The following is a 21,273-nucleotide window of genomic DNA, read 5'->3' as shown; positions in this document are numbered from 1 at the left end:
TCTAGCAACGGCAGCAATGATTTTAGTAGTTGCCGAAGTAAAATTTACTTTTGGGATCCTAGTCCTACTTTCTGCAAGAATCTCAGCATAGCTGTAAAGCAGGCTGTCCATCAAAAATGGGATATCTCGACAGCCTACATCGATTATAAATCAGCCTTTGACTACATATCAGATTCGTGGTTACTACAAGTGTTACCCTTGTACCAAATCAACCCAAGTGTGGTTTTTCTCCTCAGGACAATAATGAAAAATTCGAGCACGGAGCTATCGGTATCCTCACAAACATCAGGAGAGATATCAATCAGGCGTGGCATTTTCCAAGGCGACTCTTTAAGCCCACTGTGGGTTTTTTGGCTTTGAATCCACTATCCCATCTTTTGCATGAAAGTAAATATGGGTTTCAAATCAAGCATGGCATATTGTCGAATTGTACATTAAGCCATTTAATGTACATTGACGACATCAAATTGTATGCCAAAGACGAGAACAAACTTCGTTCCTTGCTGGACATCAACATGCAGTTCAGCAGGGTTATTGGTATGCAGTTGGGTTTGGAGAAATGTCGCATTAAACAATTGTTCGGGGAAAACACACCGGCAACGAAGGATACAGCCAAAATAACATCCGAATTGAGGGTATGGATTCGGACGACGTCTACAAATACCACGGCATATTGCAAGCAACAACACCCGCTGTGGCAATTATGAAATCTAAGTTGCTGGGAGAATTCGAACGGCGTCTGGATCTTGTTCTTAATCATCACTACCTCCACCATTCTCGTCCTGCTTTATACTTTTGGTGTGATACAGTAGAGTAATACGGATTTACAATCTGTCAATAGACGAGTAAGGGTAGTTCTTGCAAACAACAATATGCATAATAGAGCTGCCGAAAAAATGAGGATCACTATCCCACGTCATCAGGGAGGAAGGCGGATACTTCATTTGAAAACATCGCACTATAATCAAGTGCATTCTCTTCGTGAGTTTTTCTTCGAGAAACACTCCTCTAGCCAAATACATCAGGCTACCGTCATGGCAGATAATAAATTATCTCTTTTGGATTTGAGAAGCAGAGAATGGGATCCCATGTTGAATGTTACTTCAGTCCAACCAAAGATCGGCAAGTGGAAAGAGAAACCCATTCACGGAGGTCATATCAAAAATTTGTTGTTGTCAGGCATTGACATCGAAGCTTCCAACAAATGGTTGACAAATGGTGTACTTTTCTATGAGACCGAAGCATTCCTAACTTCAATTCAGGATGCTTCGCTCCCAACAAAGAATCATAAACGGTACATTCTTCACAACTCCTCAATCACCAACTCCAATTGTAGGTTATGCTACCATGAAGATGAGACCATCCAGCACATAACATCTGCGTGCAGGATGTTGAGCAGTACCGATTACATCAATTGTCGTAACTCCGTCTGTAAGATTCTCCACCAAAACCTTGCGTTGAAGTATAACTTGGTGGCAACCTACCATCCTTATTATAAGTATACTCCGAAGAGAATATTGGAAAATGATCGGGTCAAACTATTATGGGATCACACTATTGCCACTGACCACAGTGTTAATCACAACAGACCCGATCTACTCGTAGTTCGGGTTCTGAAGGAAGAACGAGCGTGTTTCATAATCAACGTAGTCGTACCATTGGATCGGAACACTGTTGAAAAATAGCAGATTTGAAGACTACAGAAGATCGAAGTAGTCCCAGTTGTGATTTCAGCGACGGGATTAGTTCCGGAAAATTTACATAAAGCACTGAAAACGCTCGACCTTAGGGCTTGACTATACATGGAGATGCAAGAAGCGGTTATCCTCGCAATCTGTACTCTAGTCCCAAGAATCCTGTCCGATAACAATCTAAACTAGTTTCAGTCTTGATTTGTACTTTCTTCCATTTAAGATCCATGCCTCTGTAGTATAGAACCACCGCGTCATTGCTTGAAGTGTTTGCGACAATCGGGATGAAAGTCCTGGGGGTGTAACGTGAGTACCTGCAGTGTGGGCATAATCCCACGGTCCTCTTCGAACACAGATTGATTTTGGGACCACAATCAGAGCCCCGCCATGCAAGCACAGCGGTACTGGTTTATATTGAGTGGAGGCTCAGCATTCATACCAGTGGATGCGAGGCCTATCTAACACCTCTGCTGCAACTACGGGGTACGGCACCCGAGTTGTACAGCGCAACTCCACGTTTGAGCTCCGAGGGGCTCTGCCCGCGATGTAGGCATAACCACAACCACCATGAAACTCCCACTAGGGGGCCAACCGCAAATAACCGGGCCGAGAACACATCCTCCAGGAATTCTCCTGGAGCATATGCTCTCAGAGGGCCATCCCGGTTCCAATGGTGCCAGATAACCTCCGGTGAGGCTTCGCGGCAGAGCCACTTCAGATGAGTCCCTTGCAGACTCGGGTCTGAGCACCCTCCTCGAGTACGTGGGGACGGAACTCCCCAACGGGTGCGTCAATCGGGATGTAGGAATACATTTTCGCATGGTCGCACACACCTTGCGTTAAAACGCATCATCGCTGTGATGCGGGCCTTTGGATGTTGCCTTCAGCCCATCCTTAGGTTGGTCACCTCTCGGTCCGATTGGGCGGGAAGAGAAAGGCGCTATCAATCACTCATTGGTGGGGTATAGCGCGTGAACCACACCTACACCGGTAACAAGAATATCGGATGCAACCTTAGCGGGCTTCTCAAAATCCTCCGAAGTTTTACTTTGGTTTTGCGCCATCATATGTCGCTCTAAAATAGTTATTACTTTGTTCAGAATGTGTCTCCTGGGTAGAGCACTCTAAATACATTCCCTGTTCACGCTATCGAAAGCTTTCTCGAAATCGACGGAGGGCAGGTGCCGCGAAGATCTACATTCCGCCCACTGTTCCAAAATGATCCGTAGGGTGTTGATATGGTCAATGCAGGAGAGTCCCGAAGCAGACACCAGCCTGCTCTTTGTCAATGACGTTTTCGAGATGTCCTTTGATGCGTCCCAGAATTATTTTCGGTATTAGCTTTGCAACGGCAGGGAGCACGCATATACCTCTCCAATTGTTGCACTCAAAACAGGTCCCCTGGTTAGGAATCTTGGCAATCATCCCCTTCTTCTACTCTCTGGGAATCTCGGTGGAAGCAGCAGTTCTGCAGTGACTTCCATTGCAGTGATAAATAACTCCAGGGACTGTCAAGCCCAGAGGCTTTACTTCTTTTGAGTGCAGTACTGCCGAAATGATTTCTTTTCTGCTTGCGGGAGCAGTCGGTATCCGCATGTTACGGTGACTAGCCATTTCTTGCACAAGAGGAGGAACTTCACTGGACGTCATACGGTTAAAAACCATTGTAAAGTGTTCTTTCCACCTCTTCACCTGTTCATCATCATGAATGATAAATTGAACATTGACTTCCTTCACAGGACCGTCGAAAGATGTGCGACCGCATGCAAGCTAGTTCGTGATGGGGAATACATTCCTAAAATCATTCTGATCTACGGCATCTTCCGCTTCCCTGACCAGCGCAATAACAAATTCTCTTTTGTCACGGCGTACATTATACAGAACTTCTCTGGATTTTGCGGCAGAATGTTCAACTTATATCGCCAAATGATTATCAATATTCTCGAACGAGATTTATGAGGTCTCTGCCATTAGCGGAAAAGTAGCTCTTCAACTGCCGAAAGAGGACCGTTTTGGGCTTAGGAAATGGAGGTTTTTCGCCCCTGGAACAACGTAATGCACAGTCTTTTGGAAACAATAAGAAGAAAATTAATGAAAAAGAATGGCTTCGGACAATTGAATACTACTAGGTTGTTGCATATGAAATGGCCGATTTGGCAAACTCGATCATAAAGCAGCGGAGGCGACCAGGAACATTAACAGCGCACTTGGAGCTGATACAGTAAGCGAACGAACCCCACGGCGCTGGTACGAAAAATTCCGGTCAGGTGACGTAAACCTTTAAAGTGAGCCACGTGGACATACAGGACCATCGATTGATAACGACGAGCTGGGTTTGCTAGTCGAATCCAACATACGCCAGCCTGTGAGAGACATTGCAGAGAAACTGGGCGTATACTGTTCGACAGTTTTCCGGCACTTGCAACAACTTGGAAAGGTGAAAAAGCTCGACAAATGGGTTCCGCATACCCTTATGGAGCAAACATGGCAATACGAATGGAAATTTGTAGTTCTTTACTCTTCCGCAACAGAAGCGTTTTATTTTTCCACAGAATAGTGACATGTGAAGAAAAGTGGGTATTATACGACAATCGTCGCCGGTCAGCACAATGGCTAAATGCTAATGAGCCACCGAAACATATGCCGAAACCGAGCCTCCATCCGAAGAAGGTAATGGTGACTGTTTAGTGGTCTACAGCTGGAGTTATCCACTATTCTTTCTTGGCACCTGGAGAAACGATAAATATACAGAAATACTGTGCCAAACTCGAGGAAATGCACCAAAAATTGAGTATTCAACGGCAACAGAGATGATGTGATACTCCTTCACGACAATGCACGACCTCAAGAATCCAGAACAACGGTTCAAAAGTTGAACGAGTTGCAGTATGAGACTCTCCCTCATCCACCATATTCAACGGACCTTTCGCCAACCGACTACCACTTTTTTAAGCATTTGAAGAATGGAGAGGTCATCTAAATTGGCTTCGACGAGTTTATCAACCCCTGAAAATTGGACTTCTACGAAACTGGCATACATCCTCTTGTATCTCGCTGGGAGAAGTGTTTTGAATCGGCTGGCACCTATTTTGATTAATTAAATAAATTTTTGTAAGCTTTACAGTCGTTCCAAATTTTAATACCAAATCATTTCATGACCAACAACCTAATACCGCAGGCGTCTTTTTCACGCTTTAGGTTTTGGGTCATTGTCTTGGCGTATTTTCAATGTTTGACAAATACAAAATTTCTCTGCGCTGGCATACACATTTTTTTTAAATATCAATGTACATATTCCAATTCATATTCTTCTCCACAAATACCAAATTATCGACGCCGTCCGCTTCGTAACGACCACTAATAATAACGATTTCAGAACCATATACCGACCCTGAAAAACTTACAGGTGAGCAAATGTTCCGGTCATCCGGTCAAGGACGTTGACAGTGATGATGAACCTCAGAGGTGTAAGGAACACGGTTCTTAACCATGTAACATGCCTGTTCCTTTCGGTCAACCAAAGTAAAGCCGCCGTGCTTGATTTTGCGCAGACAGATACTCGTAGACGTGTTGATTAGAATGCGAAAGTGGCACTAGATAGGTCACACATTGAGAAAGAGCGACAATTTCATTGCAGACGTTGCAATGGAATTCAATTCACTATATCAGGCCGTCCTAGAGCTAGATACCGCCAAATAGTGGTGGAAGAGTGCAAGGTCTTGGGAAAGTCGTACGAGGAGCATAAGTGAATTGCGGCAACGATAATACGTATGTTCGGTCGACGCGTTATGTCCTACATAGGCAACCATATACTTATATGTATATACATATTATATATAGATTGATGAAATACTTATGTGTATATACATATTATATATCATTTGATGAAATGCTTCCTTAATGAGTTAATAATGATAATTTTAACGTCTTAACAGTGTCATTTACCTCTTGCTTTCCATTTCAGCGAATAATGGACTCCGCAGAGCAAGCTGCACTTTCAGATTCAGATCGAGAATCTCAACACACATCGCCAACATCGACAGTTTACGATGCAAGACGAATCAATGAGTATAATTCAGATGGCAGATTAGCAGAAGGGGCGCGGCATATGGACTTACGATTTATGAGACGTTTTGAACGATTGCCTGTAAATTTAAGTATAAGTTCGATATTAGTGCCAAATGGAGTAGATTTAAATTCACCTGAAGTCAAAGCTTCTTTGGCATGGAGCTCGCATCTAGATCCTTTATTTGCAAATAATCTAGAAAGAGATCCTGCGCTCTCATGGCAATATTTTGGATCGAGTTCCGGGTTTTTAAGGCGTTTTCCGGGAACAGCATGGCCTCCTGAAGGTTCGAAAGGAAGTAAACAAATAAATGATTTTCGTGCACAGAATTGGTTTGTGCAGGCAGCTTCATCACCTAAAGATGTGGTATGTGACAAACTTAAACTTTGCCAGATCAAATTTATGTTATTTGTACTTTTTTTAAAATTTCGATACATGCTTTAGTTTTTATTAAAAGCGCTTGAGATCAGTAAATTCCTTTTTAATTTCTGTTCGAGCTGCGGATTTCATACAAATATAGTTTTTTCGTTTATCGTAGGTTATCCTTCTAGAAGCATCGTCTGGAATATCAGAGACTAATTTTGAAATTAGCATGACTGTTGCGTTTGCTATTTTGGACACCTTAGGAGAGAATGACTTCATTAATTTGGTGACATTTGCGGATGGTGTCACGTCACCCGTACCATGCTTTCGAGATAAGATGGTAACAGCTACTCCAGACAATATTAAAGAGATAAAAGATGCCGTAAAGGCAACCAAACTGGAACATAAAGTTAATTTCACTGCTGGATTGGAGTATGCTTTCGGTTTGTTACATAGGGTTTGTCTTACTCTATTCAAGTAAAGGAACGAAATGATGACGTGGCGTTTTATTTCAGTATAATCAATCTGGAAACGGCAGTCAATGTAATCAAGCAATTATGCTAATTACAGAAGGAACGAGTGAACCGCAAGTAGATGTAAGTGTAGAAAATCATTTTTATTTTCTTCTTTGATTTTGACAAATAAACATTTGTTTGAAATATTAGTAAAAAAGAATAAAAACAAAAAAGTTGATTCCCACGAATTATCTGAAACGTTTAGGGTGAATTCAGGTCATAATAGTAACTAGTAGACTATAGCATTATCTTAGTGTAAAACTATTAAAAGGAAAAGTTTCCAATTTAGCTATATTATTACAAACCCAGCACTGAAGAAGGACACACGTTGTGTCCGAAACACGTGTCTGCTACCGTTAAATAAATAAAATCTATAGTTAAACTGAAAACTTTTCCTTTTAATAGTTTTACTTAAAAAGAACTATAGTAAACAAAGGAACTATTTTTATAAAATGTGTTCAAAGAACTGATCCATCATGAACTAGAATAATGCAACCATGCATATATGCATTTAAAGTATTATAAATATCACGATACGAACGTACACGCATTTCTATTCTATTGGACCGTACCCGCAAACTTAATTAGCACATATATATGGTTGCATCGAGTAATTCATACTGATATACAAATAACTAAAAAAAGCTTAAAAAGGAAAACTAAAATATCCCCATGGACCCCGCGTTTCGTATAGCTTCACTTTATATTGTCTGTTGATGATGTCATACACCTCTGAGAGTGTAATAAATTTTCGTGAAATGCAAAAGTTTCAACGTCCTTTCATTTAATGTCATACATGACCATATTCGGTGAAGAAAATTTTACACCTCCCTTTCCCATGTGTGGGAAACCCCTCCTCAAACTCAGCACAAAATGGCGTTGCTTGCACTATATAAAGGGATTCATAGACCACATCTTCTCAACAAATTTTGCGACAATTGGTTCAACCGTTTTCGAGTAAATCGGCTGTAACAGGCAGATATTGAATGGATTAATAACGTTTTGTTCAACAAGCGCTGTCGAAGATTTAAATACTAAACAGGTCTTATAACACATTTCATGGGAAATACTATTAGCCTTAAAAGTTCTATAAATAGGTATGGCGATTTACGTAATTACAAGTTTTTTAGGGTTGCTCAAACTCAATTATGGAACCGACATTATAAACGGCCTTCATGGGTGTAGAGTACATTTTGCAAGGTTATCTCAACAAAGAATTTGATAATAATATTTTTACTAGCTCAATAAATCTTTTTGTATTCAATAACCTCTAACTTCATAGCAATGAAAAAATTCATATTCCAGACATGTATATGAAGCCCCTTGTGAAAACCACAGAATTGAGACTTGAGGCGATCATATAGGTACTTTGTGTCCGGATAGCTGAGTGGTTAGAGCACAAGGTTGTCGTACGGAAGGTCGCGGTTCAATTCTCACTGGTGGCCGTGGGACTTGTACCGTGATTTGACGTCGGATACGAGTCGACTCAGCTGGGCTGTCGTAGCAGAATTTCGCGGTTCAAATCTCACTAGTGAGAGAGGGATTTGTTATCGTGACTGGATGTCGTATACCAGTCGACTCAGCTGTGAATGAGTATCTGAGTCAAATTAGCGGAATAGTTTCGGGCGAGCGCAATGCTGACCACATTGCCTCCTGCAGTGTACGGTAGTGTACCGCTAAGGTCTTAACTGAAGTGCTCTATCACACTTCGAGGCCCTGATCCAGTATGCCTTGTTGCGCCAACGATTATTATTATTATTTAGGAACTTATCACACAGTTAGTCACAAAAGAGATGACTCGTTTTTTGCATCTATAAAAAATATATACAAAAGGGCAATGTTGGAATTGGAACCTCCTTAAATTTATCCTAAAATTATATAGATCATCATAGGAGCGCAATATTTAAAAATTTGGTGAAAATCCGACTAGCATTCAGAATATAATTGTAAATCAAAGTTGTGGCCTTCAAGTAAATTGCATTCTAAGACACTTTACTTTAATGTGATATTGATATTTAATATAATCAACATCACATTAAAGTAGTGGAAGTGAATCGTATGATATACGCTATACGCTACAAGTCACCTACAAATGGAACCGTGTTGTCCTCATATGCATAATATGTGATACGTCCTACTTCCGGACTATTGAAGGAAAACAAGCATGCACATAAATTATTTGATATATAGAAGCACACCTCGACTTAGGATAGTTTGACACTCATGGATGTTTGGGTAAAGCTGACACACTGGAAAGCCTCTGCATTGACAGAGTTCGGGAATGCGGGTGCGATCCTTGCATTCTCAACTTCATTCCTTCCCAGGACGTATGATTATGCGGTACCACCTATGGGGCTTCCGCTCGACCTTGATTTGCCGCTATATGGGAATCAAATAAAATAAAAAATTAAACAAGTCGGGAAACCAGAACGCTTTAAGTATTAAAGGTTTTGTTTTTCCTTATGTGAGGGACTTCGAATTAATAGCAATTGCATTTGCATAATAATGTAAAATTAAATTCCGCACCATGTTTCAATAGTCATTTACACAAATACCAAGTGGGCTGAAAAGTTTGTAGGCTAACAAAAAAGTAGATGTAATTTTTTTTTATAAAATTAGATTTTATAATACAATATAGTTGTCTTTGAGGGCGATACAACGATTACAGCGGTCATACAATCTTATGATAACATTTTAAAGGTTTTGTGTAAAATAAAACCTTATTAGAATCGATTCAGTGTCTGTCCGTCTGTCTGTCTGTCACACCCGATTTATTTGGAAACGGCTTAACCGATTATCACAAAAATTGATAAGAGTGTGTGATCTGTTGTTCTCTTTACATACAGCAAGTGGCACCATTTTGTGTTAAGTTTAAGGGGAGCTCCCCATACATGTGAATGGAGGGTGCAACATTTTTTTTTCATAAAATGTAATCATGTGGGGTATCAAATGAAAGGGCTCAATTAGTACTTTTCAAAACTCCCTTCCATATTTGACATTGGGTGAAACATAGGGGAGTGACCCTCAAAAAGTGTAACAGGTCTCGTTCTCAGAACCTATCCAACCGAAAAATCGGAAAAAAATCACAGTAGTGTATCTCTACGAAATCTGGGCCTCGAAATACATCCGGTTCCGATATCTGTACAAATAAAGTTAATAATAGCATATTTTCACATTTTAGAAATTTACTCGGCAACCCCTTTATGTCCATCCCAGAAGTACAAAATTTGGCGTTGGTGTAATAGATAACATAATTCACAATTTGGTAAAGTTTGAAGAAAATTTTTAGTCATTTTTATATGAATATCAATTACTTCAAACAGACATGTATGTATGTATGTAGCTATATAGTATATGCGTGCTAATGAAGTTTGCGGGTAGTGTCTAACTCAGGTAGATATGTGTGTACATTAAACAAGCCGTATTTAAAATACACACTATATATGTACATACATATGCTTTTGTGCACGAAGTAGATCGGAAATATGGGTACGATCAATTTATATATATACGTGCATATATATGTACAGTATTCGGAAATAGGCAGTTTGTTTATTTAGGGTGAGCATAATATCTATGGCTGTAATATGTACGTATGGCTTGTAGTTTGGAACAATATGAAGGAATATGTTGGATTTGTAAGTATATACGGATAGAAAAATATGCGTTGAAGTTCCTTACATAAGATCAACACAAAACCTTTATATGCGAGGCAAGACAATTTGTCTGTAGTGTCACAATAGGCCTCAGTTTCAGCGATTATCTCTTCTCATAGTCGATGAATGTTATATCATGCGCATCCCAAAATACTGATGGCATAACCTTGCCAGCCGACTGTTGCGTCTTTGCACGTTTTGGAGTTGGTTCACCACGTGCTTAGATCACGATCATTTGGATTTTAGTGTGAAATAATGGGGCCATGTTTCGTCCATTGTCACAGATCGATGCATCAATTCGAGTTTTCTTTATGGAGGAAGAGCTTCAAACAATGTCCAAAATCGTCAACTGGTTGTTGTTTTTGTCGATTGTTAGCTCGCGTGGCATCGGCTTTGAACAGAGCTTTCGCATATCCTAGCATGCAAGATATGTCCAACACGTTCCATTGATATATTTAGAGCCTTAGCTATCTTAATCAATTTCACTTGTTTTCTTCGGTAACAGCCTCTTCGGGCGTCCACTGCGTGCATCGTCCGTGGTGCTCATTTTGCCTCGTTTAAACTTAGCACACCCCTCATACCTCATACAAGAACCGTGGGTTGTTGATGGGGTAGTCAAGGGGCCCAAACTTCCAACATCCTGGCCTATTGCAAGCCAATGGAAGCGATCGAACCCGCTCCTGCATGGTAGTCCCAAAAACTACCGGGCTAATTTGGTTAACGACCTATGTGATGGCGGCACCAAATCGGCTAAATTAACCATAAAAAGTCAACAGGGAGATAAAGAGATACAATGGTGCTCTGCATATTTTCCCTATGACACAGAAGACGTTCTCAGTGGAACATTCATCAGAGCTATCAAATAGGCCAAAAGCAGAGGCGTGGGGGTAATAGCATGATGTGATGTCAACGCTCAGGCGAGCGGTAATCGACATCACGGTGGCATCTCCTGATATCGCGGCTCTGATGGGAGAGTGGAGAGTGTCAACCGATATCACACTCTCGGATCACAGATGCATTGATTTCATTTCGGAATGCGCGGAAGACAGATTGGGTGATGTATAAAATAGGATTGAGCGCCCCAGTTACGATACCTGGGAAGCGCATCAAATCCATTGCTGGAATTGAGAAGACAACCCAGATGATCACAACTAGCATGAGATAAGCTTTCGAAGAAAGCTGTCTACTCAAGATGCCAAAGATGAGTAAAATACCATGGTGGAACTCGGATTTGGCAAAACAGAGGAGAACGACAAGGATGCTCCTCAATTGTGCTCTGAATTGTGATTCAGACGCTAGTTGGAATCGTTATAAAGAGGCCCAGAAAGCTCTAAAAAAGAGTATAAGATCGGCTAAACGATCATTATGGAGACGCTTTTGCGAAGAGACTAAGTCTCTTGAGGCAACCTCAAAGCTGAAGAGGATTCTGGTCAAAGAACGTAGCCAGAAACTGAATTATGTACGTTTACAGAAAGGGAGGTACACAAAACGATGAAGAAACGGCAAACCATTAGCTTGAAGTGCACTTCCCAGGCAACATACAAAATCTAATCTTGGGGCCAACAGGTGCATACAGCCCTCAACGGAGAGACTGGAATCTGGCATGCAAAGTAGTATCACTGGAGCGAGTAAAATTGGCATTGCATAGATACAAGTCTGCAGGTCCGGATGGCATCATTCCTGCGCTAGTAATAGAGGGAATGGATGCTCTGGGTTTACGTATTCGGAATATATATCGCGCATGCCTAGCACACGCTTATATTCCAATTAAATGGCGTGATGTGAAGGTGTTATTCATTCCCAAACCAGGGAAACCCACCTACACAGACGCAAAATGCTTCCGACCGATCAGTCTAATGTCCTTTCTGCTAAAAGGACTAGAAGGACTAGTAGATCGGTTCACAAGAGATACACACATTCCTAAGTGGCCACTTCATCATAGACAACACGCCTACCAGAAAGGCAAATCCACGGAGACAGCACTCCATAAAACAAAAATTGAAAAGGCGATGTTCGAAAAAGACAATTATGCCTCATTCGCGGCAATTTGTGATGCGGCAAGACACCATGGAATCGAACCGCTGCTAGAGTGGAGAAAAATCCACATATTGGTCGGCCAGACGTCTATTGAAGCAGGATGTCTCAGGGGCTGCCCACAGGGAGGGGTTCTCTCTCCACTGTTATGGCTCTTGGTAATGGATATCCTACTGCGGCTGCTGGAGGACAAAAAAGTCTTCGCGCACGCATTTGCGGACAACCCAGTCGTAATAATTACCGGCAAGTTTGCGGACGCTTGAATGCAACTCTGCATAAAATCCACAGCTGGCGCCTCCGCAATGGACTCACGGTGAACGCTAGGAAGACTGGACTAGTTATGTTCACTTGGAAGGTCAGGTGGGGCAGCTATACGCTACGCTGGTAACGAGGAGGCTGACAGACTGGCTCGTCGAGGGTCTGGATCCAAAATGGCGGGGCTAGAACCAGCTCTTGGAATCCGACCGTCTATTGTCAAGTCTACTCTGAAGGGTGAAATTTCAAGGATTCACGCAACCGACTGGAGAAATTTGGACTCTTGCCGGCAGGCGAAAATCCTTGTGAAAGAGCCTAGGTCCACTAGAGCGGCATTTTTTGTTATCATGAAAACCCTAGTAGGGCTTCTAACGGGATACTACTCCTTAAACTACCATATGGAAAAGATTGGGGTAGTGGTTTCGACAATGTGCAGCCAATGTGAGGAGGAGGAGGAGACGGCTCTGCATTTTTTATGCAGCTGCCCGGCATCCTCAGATCTCAGACGAAGACACCTTGGCAAGGTTTTTTTCAATGAAGAATCTGCACACTCTCTGCTTCTGGAGAATGTTCTAAGATTCGCTAAAGCCTGCGAACACCGTAGGCTCGGAGCTGCGGCTCTCCCGGTAAACTAAACTACCTAACTAGCACACCCCTTCTCATCGATTGATTGATTTTCCTCCAATCCACCCAATTTCAAAAAGTTGGTAATATACTTAGTAAGTAGTAGTAGTAAGTTTATTTGAGCAGATATCGAAATGGGATATATTTTGGGGCTTAGATTTTATGTAAGCGCATTGCTCTAAATTCTTTCAGATTTTTAATAAATCCTCCCTCACGCTTGCACGTTTTCACCGTCACTCACCCGTTTTAGAATCTACGTAAAAAAAAATTTGTTTCTGAAAGTATGTCCATCAAATTGCGCTTGAATCAGTGTTTGAGGAAAAGTGCGTGTGGTAGATAGACATACAGACCCTGAAATCAATGTAAGCTCCATGACCATTTTTTTCGCAACACACTGCGAAAACAAATTAAGTTTATCATTTTATAGTTAAGTTTCTAGTAACACTATTCCATGTCCCTCGGTAGCGCTCTTTAGAAGAAAGGAAGGAAAAAGAAAAGGAAGAAATTTTCAACATAAGAATTAGACCTTGATGCACGAACTAAACTGAACAAAAATTTTCAAAATTCCAAACAAAAGCCAAAAACTAGTCGGGAAACCGGAAGCTTGACGTTTCAGGTATAAAAGGTTTTGTGTTTCCCTATGTGAGGGGAGAGGAGGATGAAGGGGCATTCCACAACTGGTGTTCTTTGTGATCGACGTATCAGCGAACGTCTCAAATCTAAAATTTACCGCAATTTCGTCTGTCTGCCCAATGAAAAATGAACGGGATCTTGCGGTAATGGAGGCGAAGATGTTGCTTTGGACTAGTGGCGTGACACGTTTTGATCACATCCGAAGTGGGGATATCGGTAATCGATATGGGGTTGAGCCGATCGTGGGAAAACTGCGAGTGAAGCGTCTTCGATGGTATGGTCATGTAATTCGCGCAAACTACAATTCACTTGCCAAGATTGGTCTAAACATCGGCCGATGGTAGGCGACCAAAAGGCCGGCCAAAACAACGGTGGCTTGATATGTTGACTGGGAACTTAAAAGCCTCGCGATTACATCCAGACCAGGCATTTGACAAAATAAAATGCCGAAACCGATCACGACGAACCGACTCCGCTTATGAATGGGACAAAGGCTGAAGAAAAAGAAGAAGATGTGAAGAGCCACGTGTGCATGACAGCTCCGTATCACATAGCTAAAAATTTCATTAAAAAAAGTCAAGCGACGACGGCTTTACGGTTTCTTACCAGGGCAGAGGCAAATCATCAGACGCTGCCTCACCTCTGTCTTGGGAGTAGCGTGACCGTAGCGGCTCGCAGATGTTGAATGCTCCTTTATATAATTCGTAGAACATGACATGCCTACGAATTATATTGAGCGCTACGGCACGCTCCTCCCAGGGCAGAGGTGAGGCAGCGTCTGACGATTTGCCTCTGCCCTGGTAAGAAACCGTAAAGCCGTCGTCGCTTGACTTTTTTTAAAAGTTTGGGTGCAAGCCCTAAGCGAGGGGTCCGTGGACCAGGAAAGAGGGAGTAAGTTGCTCCCCATTTGGTCCGGTTCAGCATTAAGTTGATGCGGACTTAGGACCCCATCATTCTCAAAACGAATAAAAATTCCATTGCCACTTATTTTTTAAAAAGCAATTTAAATAAATCATTTGTTGGAAAGCCCTGTATTGATAATAGTCAACCTCATACGCTTCACCCTCTGAGTTTAATATTATTAGCAAATGCGAAGAAGTTAATCTACATCAGATATTAACAAGTCGGAATACCGGAAGCTCGTACTTCGGGTATAAAGGTTTTGTGTTCATCTTATGTAAGAAATTTCAAGGCACATTTTTCTATCCGTATATAGCTACAAATCCAACATATTCCTTCATATTTTTCCAAACTACGAGACATACGTACATATTACAGCCATAGATATTACGCTCACCCTAAACAAACAAACTACCTAGTTCCGAATACTGTACACATATATGCACGTATATAAATTGATCGTACCCATCTTTCCGATTTACTTCTTATATCTATCTGAATTAGGCACTACCCGCAAATTTCATTAGCACGCATATACTATATACCTACATATACACATGTCTGTTTGGAATAATTGATATTCATATACAAATGACTAAAAAACTAAAACAAAATAATTCTTTGCGAAATTCATAAGAACTCATTTCGTTGTGATATTGATGAATTGATATGTGATGATGACGTCATACAGGTTGTAGAATGCACGAAATTCACAAAACAATGTTTCACCCCCTATAACTTTGTTAATAATAATTGGATTTTCTTCAAACTTGGCAAAATTGTGTATTATGTTCTTCATTGCACGCATGTCATTGTGTACTTCTGTGATGAACACAGGCTTTGAGGCGATCATCTGGTTTCTAACATGCAGACTGATCGTATTTCTTTTCCGGCAATTTGTAATGAGGATTGCCACCGTCTTTTCCTCCAGGCTCAATTTGGCCCCCTCAAGCCGTGACCGACTCAGTGGGATAAACTTCCACATCCTCCGGGAGTTTTGCAACGATCACTATGGCCAGGTCATCTACAAAACCGACCAACGTGGCCTCCTCTGCTATGGGAAGCAGGAGCACCTCATTATACATCATGTTCCAGAACAGAGGGCCTAATACCTAACTTGTGGTACCCCCGCTGTAATGATGTATTCATTGGGCCCGTCATCCGTCCCGTACCAGAGAGCTCTGTCCGACAGGTAACTCTCGATTAGCTTAGCTAAGTAACCGGGTGCATTAATTTTGGCCAATAACTCCTTAAGGGGGTCATCCCGTGTGAAGGCCGTTTTTTTGCCTTTTTTGAAAAATTATTTTGGAGGACTGGATAAAGATAGAAACGTGATTTTTTCACCCTATGTTTATTGATATCTCTAGTATATGTGATAAATTTTTCAGCTTGATCTCCAAAAAAAGGTGTTTTTCTGCTGCCACGCTAGAGGGCGCTGTGTTCATCTGAAGAAAAAAAACTAAACGGCATTTTAATGTAGACAATATTCCACGGTCCGCAAACTAGGATAATTAGAAAATATTAAAAGGTAAATTTTTGGTGGGCTTTTAAACTTAATTTTTTGGATTTTGGTGCTACTATCCGTCCGATTGCAATTATCTTAGTTTGCGGACCGTAGAAATATGTATTAAAGAAGTGGCGAAAATTTCAAAGAATTTGGTTGGATAGATTTTGAGCTATAGTGGCAGCCGATTTTCAAGATGCAGTTTCGAGAAAAACGCATTTGAAAATTTAAATGTGATTATCAACAGTAAAATTTTAACTCAGCATTAATCTGCAATACCTGGTCCATAGAGAGCACCCTCCGTTTCTTCAAAAAAGTCTCTTAAGGCCGATTATTGCTCTCTGGCTTTTTTAGAGAGGTCAGTCGATCGTCGTTCGGACCGCCAAATTCTCGCTTCATTTAGGCGGTCGGCATAAACCTAACATATGTGACCAAATTGACATCCCATTGTCACTAGGATTTTGAGAATGGCATTGAATCCTTCATTGAAAATAATTACAGCCAGAAAAGTGACTATTCCTACATCCTTGGCCCCAGAATGAGGGTGCTTAGGAGCGAAAGTCCAAATCAATGCATTTAACGACTCATTGTTATTCTGGGTCTCTGCTCCTAAACATCTGTTCAAGAAATCATCTCGTGACAAATCTTCGTAGATTGGTTTGATGACTGTTTGAACTTCTTCAGTCAAAGGTGCCTTCTCGTGATGGAAACTATCCAGTTCTCCTTTAGCTTTGCGCCATTGGCACCAACTGTCCTCGCCTGCTGGACAATTTTGATGCTGACGATTTTCGTCTGTAGAACATTTATGGAAGAAAGTTTCCCAAATTTCTTGCTTCATTCCTTCTATCGAATTTGCGTGTCAACGAATAGCTAGCCCAGAAAATGTAGTGAGGTCCTTATCAGTAAGTTTTCCAGCCCCTTTTCTGCTACTACGTATATTTTATTATTCACAGAAATTTGCAGAAATACCGGAGAAAACTCCAGCAAAATCCAATATACGATATACAAAACTTGTCGCAATTGGAACATCCATGTTCATGCTTGCTAAAAGCTTCTTTGCTGATTTTGATGCGAAGTCCTTTTTCTCCTCTGATAAGTATCGATTCCCATGAAATACTCGTTTTTTTAGTGCGAGCATGACGTTGAACGTTAAAGCGATATCCCTTCGTATGATCTATTTAAAAAAATCACTGAACACAAAAACAGCACAATACTTACAACAAAATATAATTGAGTATAACTTGAAAGCCTTTCAGTGCTCACTGTAGACTGGATTATCCTTTTTATTCCAAACAGCAAATAAGTTTAGACGATTGATTGGTTTTCCATCTTTTTATATTTATACCTATGTTCGAATTTATAAGGCTCAGGTAAAAAACTAACAGGTAAAAAAAATTCGGTGCTCTTTCTCATCGAGTATTCTAGCCACGGCTGCAAACTCCTTACTTGTTTAACACTGTAATTCCTGAACGACTCGGAATATCGGAAAATTCCCTTGCCCACATATTCTCCACTATATATAGAAACAATTCATGCAAAAAAAAATCGATTTCTCCAACCCGACACACGGGATGACCCCCTTAATGTGACCCGGTTGGCGGAGTTGAATGCATTTTTTATATACACCGTCACCACGGCATAGCACTTGCCAGAAAGCATTGCTTCTCGAGCCAAGTCCACCACTCTTCCTACCGCGCCAACAGTAGAGCGAGCTTTCCGGAACCCATATTGTTCATCCGCAAGACCATTCCTGTCTTCCACGATAGAGAGCAACCTATTATAGATTTTCCCCATAGTGTCCAACAAACAGATAGGCCGATAGGATGCTGGGTCCACCGGTGGCTTGCCGGGTTTGGGCAACAATACCAGTTTTTGCCTTTCCATTGTGGAGGAAATACGCCTTCCGCCATGCATGCCTCTCAGGTCTGGTCCCGACCGCCGGCTTCAGTGCTTTATTAGGGATGCTATCTAAACCTGGAGCTTTACCATCGCTGATCCTCCCGCAGACCTCCCGAAGTTCCTCCTCGGTAACTCGAGGTATTACCTGCACCTGGAATTGGGTCTCCGTTTGATACTTGCTCCCCGTATGGTAAGGAAAGAGCGTGGTTACAATTTTTCGTAGAAGCCGTGGACAGGTCACCTGAGGCGACCTTTGCCCCTGCAACTTCTTCATAATTAGCCTGTAGGCCATAACACAGAGGTTTATGCTCGCATCCACATAGAGTCGCCTAAAGCATTTTTTTTGCTTCTACGAATGGCCTTCGATATTCTGCTACGCAACTTCCTATAATCCCGTTCGTGCTTCTCGTGATCGGGTCTTCCCCTGGATCGCTGGAACTGTCTCCTTGCTGGATGGCATGTTGATCTTAGCTCCACGATTTCACTATTCCAGCAATACTTTGACTGTTTGCTTTCAAACTCTCGCCTCCGGGGCATAGCAGCGTCGCATGCATTGGTCACCCATCGCGTGATTCTCGATGCGATTTCGGTCGCCGTGCCATTCAGGTCGTCATGATCCGCCAGAGCTTCAGATAACGTACCTTGCTCGAATGCCCTCGTCGTCCAGCCCGGCACCTCTATTCGCTTTCTGCGAGCATTCAACCCGCCACTTAGCCCACCAGCGACTTTAATAAAGATTGCCTGGTGGTCGCTGTCGGTGTAATGCTCACTGACATACCAAGTAGTTCCCCTTGCCAATGCGGTGCTCGATACACTGCAACATCCAACTCGGCAAATGCCTGGAGCAGTATACGTCCTCTCTCGTTTATCCTTTGACTACCCCAATCACGGGCCCAGGCATTGAAGTCTACGGATGCGATTGGAGCATACCGCAAGTCTCTGCTTCAGTACCTCGAGGATTTCTTCGATTGACACACTATCGGAGAGATTGTTCGCAATCTGTGCACTCTAGGTGATGGATTTCCTAGAAGTGGTTGCGTGACAGGACAAATTTCCTTTCTCAACTTTTGGATTCTTTTATTGAACCAAAATACCCAGAACGGTAAAGTCCTCCTGCGCATCCCCCAGAATCATTTTAGCTATTATCCGCTCCAAGATGTCGACTGTGGAGGCGAATAACCGTGGTAGCTGCAACGTAGATCAGATTGTGGACTTCTGTAGTAGTAATCTCGCTAGCCAAACCATCAACCTAAAGTCTATCAACGGCAGCAGTGATTTTAGTAGTTGCCGAAGTAAACTTTAATTTTGGGATCTTTGGCCCACCGTCTGGGAGAATTTTGGCTGATCCTTTGGCTAGCGAGATTATTGCGACAGATGCTCATAGCCTGGTCTCTGTTGCCGCTCCACTATTATTCGTCTCCATAATCAACAACTTGGAACGAATAACAGAGGTATGCACAGCATACACAATTTACCGTTCTGGGTATTTCGACTCAACAAAAGGGTCGAAAAATAGAGAAAGGAGTGGGTGAAGGAGGGTGCTGGACATCACCACCCAGTTCAGCAGGGATATTGGCATGCAGTTGGGATTGGAGACATCGAAGGATGCAACCAAAATAACATCCAAATTGTGGGTATGGATTCGAATGGCGTGTACAAATTACCTTGGCATATTGCAAACAACTACACCTGCTGTAGCAATAATGAAATCTACGTTGCTGTGGGAATTTGAACGGCGTCTGGATCTTGTCCTGAAAACTGAGCTGTTCGGAAAAATAAAATCATGGTAATCAACACCTGCGCTATTCCCCTCCTTCTATATACTTTTGGTGTGATACAGTGGAGTAATACGGATTTAGAATCTGTCAATAGACGGGTAAGGGTAGTTCTTGCAAACAACAATATGCACAGTAGAGCTGCCGAGAAATTGAAGATCACCATCCCACGTCACCAGGGAGGAAGGGGATACTTGATTTAAAAACATTGCACTATAATCGAGTGCATTCTCTCCATGAGTTTTTCTATGAGAAACAATCCTGTTGCCAAATACATCAGGCTACCGTCATGGCAGATAATAAATTATCTCCTTTGGACTTGAGAAGCAGAGAATGGATTCCCATGTCGAATGTTACTACAGTCCAACAGAAGATCGACATGTGGAAAGAGAACCCACTCACGGAGGCCATATAAAAAATGTGTTGCTGGCGTGCATTGACATCGGAACTTCCAACAAATGGTTGACTAATGGTATAGTTTTCTATGAGACTGAAGCATTCCTAACTTCAATTCAGAATGCTTCGCTCCCAGCAAAAAATTGCAAACGGTACATCCTTGACTCGAGTCGTAAGTTATGCAACTGTAAAGAGGAGACCATCCAGCGCATATTATCTGCGTGCAGGATGTTGAGCAGTACCGGGTATACCAATCGTCCGACAGGTATTGACGAAAACTTTGGAGTTTTTGAGTAGCAGTGGAGTTCACTTTCCATGTAACACAGAAAATACACTAGCGCAGGACAGTCTCAACTTGACTTTAGTGTTTAGATAACCGCATTTCCAGATTTTACATAGGGCCGCCAAAGCGGATCTAGTGCTGTTAATGCGTCGGGCAACATCTAGTTCGGTGCCAGCGTCGGCAGAAATCACGCGCTAGATATACAAATTGCCCATAAATGCAGATAGGAAGACTGCGATGATCCGTCATACTGAGGACCTTGGTTTTATTGGTGTTTATTTTCAGTCCATCTCTACTTGCCTCTCTTTCCATATGTAGAGTCATTTGGTCAAGGTCCATGACACGTTAGGTGTTTGAGGAAAGATTTCATCGTTCATTGAATTTTTCCGGAGGGGAAAAGGCATCATGATGAATGTCACCGGTAACAAGAAGAAATAATATCGGTGACGGGATGCAACCTTGGCGGAATCCGCTTAGTATCTCAAAATCCTCCCAGATTTCGCCTCGATGCAACACGTGATATTTTGCGCCATCATGTGTCGCTCTGATAATAGTTATTAGTTTCTACGGAATGCCCCTCATGCGTAGAACACTCCAGATATACTCCCTCTTCACGCAATTGAAAGCTTTCTTGAAATCGATGAAGAGCAAACGCGGCGAAGATCCAAATTTCGCCCAC

The 21,273-nt window shown here is 42.0% G+C and overlaps 1 protein-coding gene across 1 annotated transcript in view; it reads left to right on the top strand.

The window, feature by feature from the left end:
* The window catches only part of LOC119652103 (voltage-dependent calcium channel subunit alpha-2/delta-3-like), a 222,664-nt gene that overhangs the window by 183,443 nt on the left and 17,948 nt on the right, over positions 1 to 21,273 (top strand). Inside the window, exons 5-7 of the mRNA XM_038056040.1 lie at positions 5,656 to 6,123; positions 6,296 to 6,577; positions 6,636 to 6,716. Coding sequence (XP_037911968.1) covers positions 5,656 to 6,123; positions 6,296 to 6,577; positions 6,636 to 6,716 — 831 coding nt within the window. The remainder of the gene's footprint in view (positions 1 to 5,655; positions 6,124 to 6,295; positions 6,578 to 6,635; positions 6,717 to 21,273) is intronic.

Source organism: Hermetia illucens, chromosome 3 (assembly GCF_905115235.1).
Source record: "Hermetia illucens chromosome 3, iHerIll2.2.curated.20191125, whole genome shotgun sequence".
NCBI lineage: Eukaryota > Metazoa > Arthropoda > Insecta > Diptera > Stratiomyidae > Hermetia > Hermetia illucens.
The sequence above is the reverse complement of the archived record's forward strand: the minus strand, read 5'-3'. Positions and strand labels throughout refer to the sequence as shown.